At 62.8% G+C, this 6,366-nt stretch overlaps 2 protein-coding genes across 2 annotated transcripts in view; one reads left to right on the forward strand and one right to left on the reverse strand.

Annotated features, from left to right (window-relative positions):
- Positions 1-1,246, reverse strand: part of LOC116638764 (WAS/WASL-interacting protein family member 3) — a 42,233-nt gene extending 40,987 nt beyond the window's left edge. Inside the window, exons 1-2 of the mRNA XM_032414860.1 lie at positions 990-1,246; positions 394-826 (exon numbers count right to left, since the gene is read on the reverse strand). Of these exons, the coding sequence (XP_032270751.1) occupies positions 394-826; positions 990-1,246 (690 nt within the window). The remainder of the gene's footprint in view (positions 1-393; positions 827-989) is intronic.
- On the forward strand, positions 1,245-2,603 carry POU3F1 (POU class 3 homeobox 1). Its single transcript, XM_032417376.1, has one exon. The coding sequence runs from the start codon at positions 1,245-1,247 to the stop codon at positions 2,601-2,603; it is 1,359 nt and encodes a 452-aa protein (XP_032273267.1).
- Positions 2,604-6,366: the final 3,763 nt, after the last annotated feature.

Below are 6,366 nucleotides of genomic sequence, written 5' to 3' on the forward strand. Positions count from 1 at the left end.
CCCCCCCCCCCCCCCCCCCCCGCCCCCCGCAAGTCCGTTAAGCTCCAGCGCAGAGCTCCAGGCGAGGCTGGACAGCTCCCGGCCTGCACGCAGGATTTCTGGAGCCGCCCTTCCCCAAGTCCATGCCACTCCTCACCGGGAGCAAGTTTCGCGTCCGGGCGTGACCCCGTCATGACCCCGGCCAATGAGCCGGTCACGCAGAGGGAAGGAGCGAGAAGGCTGCAGCGGCGTGGGACAGATACCCGTGGGCCCAGTATGTCCACCACCCCCGTCGGCGGCGTTTTCCCCGGAGCCTCGGTCTGCACCTCGAGGTCCTCTCCCTCGGGAAGCCTGGAACGCGGCCTGGTTACGGGAGCTCCCGTCTCCCCGCAGCATCGCCCGCGCGGTACTCACCTGGTCCGCGGAGCCCGGGAGAAGGAGAACCCGCATGAGGCGGGAAGCCAGGGCTGGTCGGGCGTAGGTCGGCGGAGTTGCGACGCTGGGTCTAGAAGGAGAAGAGGGAAAACGAGACGGGCCGGGGAGGCGCGCAGAGGAGAGCTCGGTGCCGGCTGGAAGCCGCGGGAGGCGAGGCGGCCGAGGAGAGCATCCGCGCCGGAACCGAGCCGGGACCCGCGCCGCCTCCCGCTCGCAGCCGCCGAGACCCGAGGGAATCCCGGCCCGCCGGCAGCGGCACTGCGGAGGGAAGAGCGCGGGGCTGAGCTGCTTCTCGGAGCCCGAGCGCCTCCCGGAGCCCGCAATCCCCGCCGCCGCCTCTTGGCCGCCCGGGCAGGAGACGGGCGGGAATTCAGTTCGCGTGGAGTGTGGGACCTGCCGGGCTCCGAATCTCCTGAGCCGCGGGTAAGCGGGGCCCACGCAGCCAGGACGAGAGGGGGTGCGGTCCCAGTGCCACCCCCGCGCCACTCCCCACGTGGCGGCCGCGCCCCCGGGGCGTGAGTAGGTACGCGGACGGTAGGGGGGCCGTGAATGAAGCCCCAGCGGCCAATCAGCACGGTCGGCGCGCGGGACCCCGGGAGCGAGGCCCAATGGCGAGCTCTGGGCGGCCGGGCCGGGCGGCAGGCGGACGCGGGGGGCGGGGGCCGTGGCCGGGGGGCGGGAGGCGGCTCCGCGGGCAGCCAATGGGCGGCGGGTGGGGTGGGGCTCCGGAGCGCCGAGCGGGTCGGGGCTTTAAGCCGGCGGAGCGCGGCGGCGGGGCCCGCAGACGGAGCGGAGCGGCGGCGGCGGCGCGGCGCAGGGCGCGGGGCGGCATGGCCACCACCGCGCAGTACCTGCCGCGGGGCCCCGGCGGCGGAGCCGGGGGCACGGGACCGCTTATGCACCCGGACGCCGCGGCGGCAGCGGCGGCGGCGGCGGCCGCCGAGCGGCTGCACGCGGGGGCCGCGTACCGCGAAGTGCAGAAGCTGATGCACCACGAGTGGCTGGGCGCGGGCGCGGGCCACCCCGTGGGCCTAGCGCACCCCCAGTGGCTACCCACGGGAGGAGGAGGCGGCGGCGACTGGGCCGGGGGCCCGCACCTGGAACACGGCAAGGCGGGCGGCGGCGGTACCGGCCGAGCCGACGACGGCGGCGGCGGCGGAGGAAGTTTCCACGCGCGCCTGGTGCACCAGGGAGCGGCCCACGCGGGCGCTGCATGGGCGCAGGGCGGCACGGCGCACCACTTGGGCCCGGCCATGTCGCCGTCCCCAGGGGCCGGCGGGGGCCACCAGCCCCAGCCGCTCGGGCTGTACGCGCAGGCGGCCTACCCGGGGGGCGGCGGCGGCGGCCTGGCCGGGATGCTGGCGGCGGGCGGCGGCGGTGCGGGGCCCGGCCTGCACCACGCGCTGCACGAGGACGGCCACGAGGCGCAGCTGGAGCCGTCGCCTCCGCCGCACCTGGGCGCCCACGGACACGCACACGGACATGCACACGCGGGCGGCCTGCACGCGGCGGCGGCGCACCTGCACCCAGGCGCGGGCGGCGGTGGCTCGTCGGTGGGCGAGCACTCGGACGAGGACGCGCCCAGCTCGGACGACCTGGAGCAGTTCGCCAAGCAGTTCAAGCAGCGGCGCATCAAGCTGGGCTTCACGCAGGCCGACGTGGGGCTGGCGCTGGGCACGCTGTACGGTAACGTGTTCTCGCAGACCACCATCTGCCGCTTCGAGGCCCTGCAGCTGAGCTTCAAGAACATGTGCAAGCTCAAGCCGCTGCTCAACAAGTGGCTGGAGGAGACCGACTCGTCCAGCGGCAGCCCCACCAACCTGGACAAGATCGCGGCGCAGGGCCGCAAGCGCAAGAAGCGCACGTCCATCGAGGTGGGGGTCAAAGGCGCGCTCGAGAGCCACTTTCTCAAGTGCCCCAAGCCCTCGGCGCACGAGATCACCGGCCTGGCCGACAGTCTGCAGCTGGAGAAGGAGGTGGTGCGCGTCTGGTTCTGCAACCGGCGGCAGAAGGAGAAGCGCATGACCCCGGCGGCGGGCGCCGGCCACCCGCCCATGGACGACGTTTACGCACCGGGCGAGCTGGGGCCGGGCGGGGGCGGTGCGTCGCCGCCCTCGGCGCCCCCGCCGCCCCCGCCGGCTGCGCTGCACCACCACCACCACCACACACTGCCCGGCTCGGTGCAGTGACCCCGCGGGCCGGGCCCCAGCCGGCGCGCGGCGAGGCGCCGCGCGGCCTGAACTCTTTTTGTTCGGTTGCTTTGGATTTTACAAAAAGCCCAGAAACTTTCGAACAAAACCAAACACCCGGACGACCCTCTCTGGCGAGCGGCTGCGTCGCCCGAGCCCCGGGAGAGAGGAGCGAAGATCCGGAACGCGCCAACTCACCCCGGGCATCCTGCCCGCCGCCTGCTCCCTGCCCCCATCCCCTCGACGACCCCCGCCCCTGCCCCCCGGGCTGTTCGGGGCCGGATCCCGGCAGCGGCCTCCCCACAGCGACAGGTAACGCGGTACGGGGTTAGGGATTCCCTGGGAGAGAGGACGAAGAGAGGAGGGTTCCCTGTCCCTCTCCCCGGCGCGGACTCCCGAGCCTGCGGGTCGAGGGTGGGGGACTGTCACTTAATTCGCTCCACGCTTCTTTTCTCCCACAAGGATGCACCCCATCCCCCTCACCCTTCCTCCGGGCTTGGTTTTTTACGGTTTTTATTTATTCATGGAGCCTCCCGGCTCCTGGGGTCCTTCTAACTCCGCCCGCGCCCTTAATTTAAATCGCTGTATACTGTATTTATCGGGGCCCCGGAGGGGAGGCCGCGAGAGCCGCGTCTGTGTATAAAAGCAGGAAATAGCCAAAGCTTTAATCTAGCCTAATTTATTTTTTTCCCTTACCATCCCTTGCCCTACCCACTAAAAAGCAAAACAAAAACAAACAAAAAAAAAACTAACAAAAAAAAATTCGAGTGTTCATTTTTCGTTTCGTTTTATCCGAGCTGCGATTCGGTTCCCGGCCACGCGGGAGGGGTCTGCGCTCCCACACACAGCCCCCGGGAAGAGGCTTCTGCCCCGCCGCAGACTGACCGCTGCACAGCTGGGCCCCCGCTCCCCGCGGGGCCCTGCCCTCCTGGCCACCGACAAACGAAACTTGAAAAAGTTGGAGATATTTTTTAACCAGCTGTAGAAATAAGCCGTTCCCCTGAGAACCTTCTGCCTGATTCCCTGCAGCTTCCGCCTGCTCCCTTTCCAGCCCCACCTGGGATGCGGGATGCTGGGGCGGCCAGGAGAGAAATTCCCCAAGTTTGGGGTGAGGTGGGAACCATGTAAATATGTGAGATATGTACACACATTTTTGTGCTTGGTTTTTATTTTTGGTTTTTCCGGGCTGCCCTCCATCCCCATCCGAGAGGATTTTGTACACCGAATAATCCGAAAAAAAAAATATTTTAATATGATTTCCAGATTTCTGACCCATCTCTATTTATTTTCTGGATGTGTTTGGAGCTTCCCCCTTCTCCGTTTCTTGTTCTGTTTGTTACAGTTTGGATTTAAATTTTGTTATTTTATTTTTATTATTTTTCGGAACAATGTTTTGGTGCATTCTTTGTATCTTTATTGCAAAAAAAAAAATAATGTAGACTGGGAAGTTCCCTTTATATTTATGTTATAGTAAATATTTTATTACTCACATAAACATGTACCCCAGGGCTGTGTCCTGTCCTTTTTACTACCAGGGTTGGGTCGGTGTGCGGGTAAAGTGTTGGGATACCCTGGCTAACCTCCCCTAAAGTCCTGGCCACACTATCTTGGAGGAAGGTGACCACGCAGACTTTCTTTCAGGCCAGTATGAGGACTGCCTCTTACTTGGGCAACAGTTGGACCCCTGCCTCAGGCGAGTGAGCGTAGGGAAGATGAAGCTGCCTCGTGTCCCCTCTCGTAAACAGACTATCCTGAGACCAGACCAGGGCCTCCGACACTACAGACACCACACTGAATTTGGGACAGCCATTCCTCAGGCACAATTCAACTGCTTCTCAGCCAAGGAAGAAGCCTGCCTCACCTGGACCACCAGCCTGGCGTCTCTGTGTTCCCCACCCAAGACGCCAGGCCCCGGCTTCGGTTTCACTTCGCGCTCCATGCGTGGAGTCCAGGCCAGCTCTACCCTTCCAGGACATGGGGCGGTTGGAAGTGGGGTCAGGCCACACCAGCCTGCCCCAGCTGGCTCTCCACCCACAAACACATGGTGCCCAAACCTAACCTGGATCCACTGGGAGTCCTAACAGCTTCCACAGCGGTCCTGCAGGAATTAAGTGGGCCTGGGGAGAGAGTCCTGCCTGTTTGCTTTGGCAAAGCCGGTCCCACTCCTCTGCAAACAAGCCACCTGGCCCAACTTCCCTCGTGGAGGAAAGAGGGCACAGACAACTGTGCCCCCACAAAGCCCTTCAATCTCTCCAGGGATGGGTACCCAAGGAACTCCCCCACTCAGGGAGTGATGCATATGCCTAAAGGAAGATTCGGTGGTTGTGCAGCCCTGACGGGCGGCGGGGGGTGGGGGGGAGACATAGTCTCAGACATCTCCCCTCCCAAGCTTTCAGCCCCAACGTCTCCCCCTCCCTAGAGTCCTGATGGTGGAAGCAGATCTGAGTTCCAAGACCAAAGCCCAAGGTTACCTATGTCCCAGTCAAGATCCTCTTTTCCCTTTAAAGCAACTTTTAAAGATACAAATAAAATAGCTCTTCCTGCTTCCTCCCTAGATGCAGTTCCTTTCCCTCCTCAGGAGAAACCACATGAGGTTTCTCTCACTCTTCATGGACACAAAGCCTGAAGCAGCACAACCACTTGATGGGGGGAGAAAGTTGTGTCCCTAGTGAGTGTGTGTGTGTGTGTGTGTGTGTGTGTGTGTGTGTGGCCCCCTCCTTCCAGGAATTGGCCCAAGCCCAGGGCTGGGAGAGGACTTGGCTCCAGCCGATGCATCTTGGGCACCCAGATAGGTGTTCCCAGGCCTCCAGCTTGGTGGTCCCTGGCCAGGCTGAGGCTTTGGGATCATGGTACCATGCTGAGAGTTCCCGGTGACTTTCTGGGCTCTGAGCCTCAGTCTCAGGAGGAATTATCTCTGCAAGGACAAAGGCCGCCAAGATTTTCCAAGGCTCAGCCTCTCACTTACCGCTGCTTTCTGTTTCCTCCCTCCTTCAGTCCAGCCTAGTGGGCGATGAGCCCTGTGATGGGCACCCGTGTCCCAGCCATCGCCCACCCTGGCGGGCCAGTGAGCCTCCCCAGGCTTACAGACGGGGCCGGGGATATCACGGCCAGGTGACAGCGTGGCCTCCATTTCCTGCTCCACTAAGTACAGAACTTCAGATCAGTCCCACACTCCCCCACACTCTCTACTTATTTCTCCATTCCTGGATTTGTCCCAACCTCGGGGCCCTGAAATGGAAGCAAGCGAAGCTCAGAGCTCCCTGCTGCCTGTTCCGCCCTGAGCCTCAGCAGGTTTGGAGGTTGGAAAGGCGACAGGGAAGACGGGGGCCTTTCACTGGCCTCTGCCTGCAGCTGACACCAATTGATTGATTGATTTCCTAATTGTCTGCTTAATCCCGTACAAGAGGGTGGATTTATTATTTAAGCAAGTCAACTCAAAAAACAACAAAACAATGTGGCCTCCCAAGAGCCAGCAGCAGCTGAGAAGTAGAACAAAAAAGTGGGAAGAAAAAAAAAAGTGGAAACGAGGACGGAAGAAAAGCTTCCACTTTGTGAAGATTTTACTTAATGAGACAGCAGCCTGGGACAGCTACCCAGTGACCAACCCCTTGGTCACAGAAGTCCCCAGGGCTCCTTTCCCCAGTCTCCAGCCTGGGGAGGGGGGCGGTAGGAACCTCAGCACATTTGACTGTGTAAGGAGAAACCAGAGGGAGAGAGAGATTTTGCCCTGGAGTCTTACTCCCTGGCTAGAGTACGGTTTAGG

The sequence above is a fragment of the Phoca vitulina genome, unplaced genomic scaffold (genome assembly GCF_004348235.1).
Source record: "Phoca vitulina isolate PV1807 unplaced genomic scaffold, GSC_HSeal_1.0 scaffold2, whole genome shotgun sequence".
NCBI lineage: Eukaryota > Metazoa > Chordata > Mammalia > Carnivora > Phocidae > Phoca > Phoca vitulina.

Coding starts and splice junctions, on each gene's coding strand:
- POU3F1 (XM_032417376.1), top strand. CDS start 1,245: ATGGCCACCACCGCGCAGTACCTGCCGCGGGGCCCCGGCGGCGGAGCC.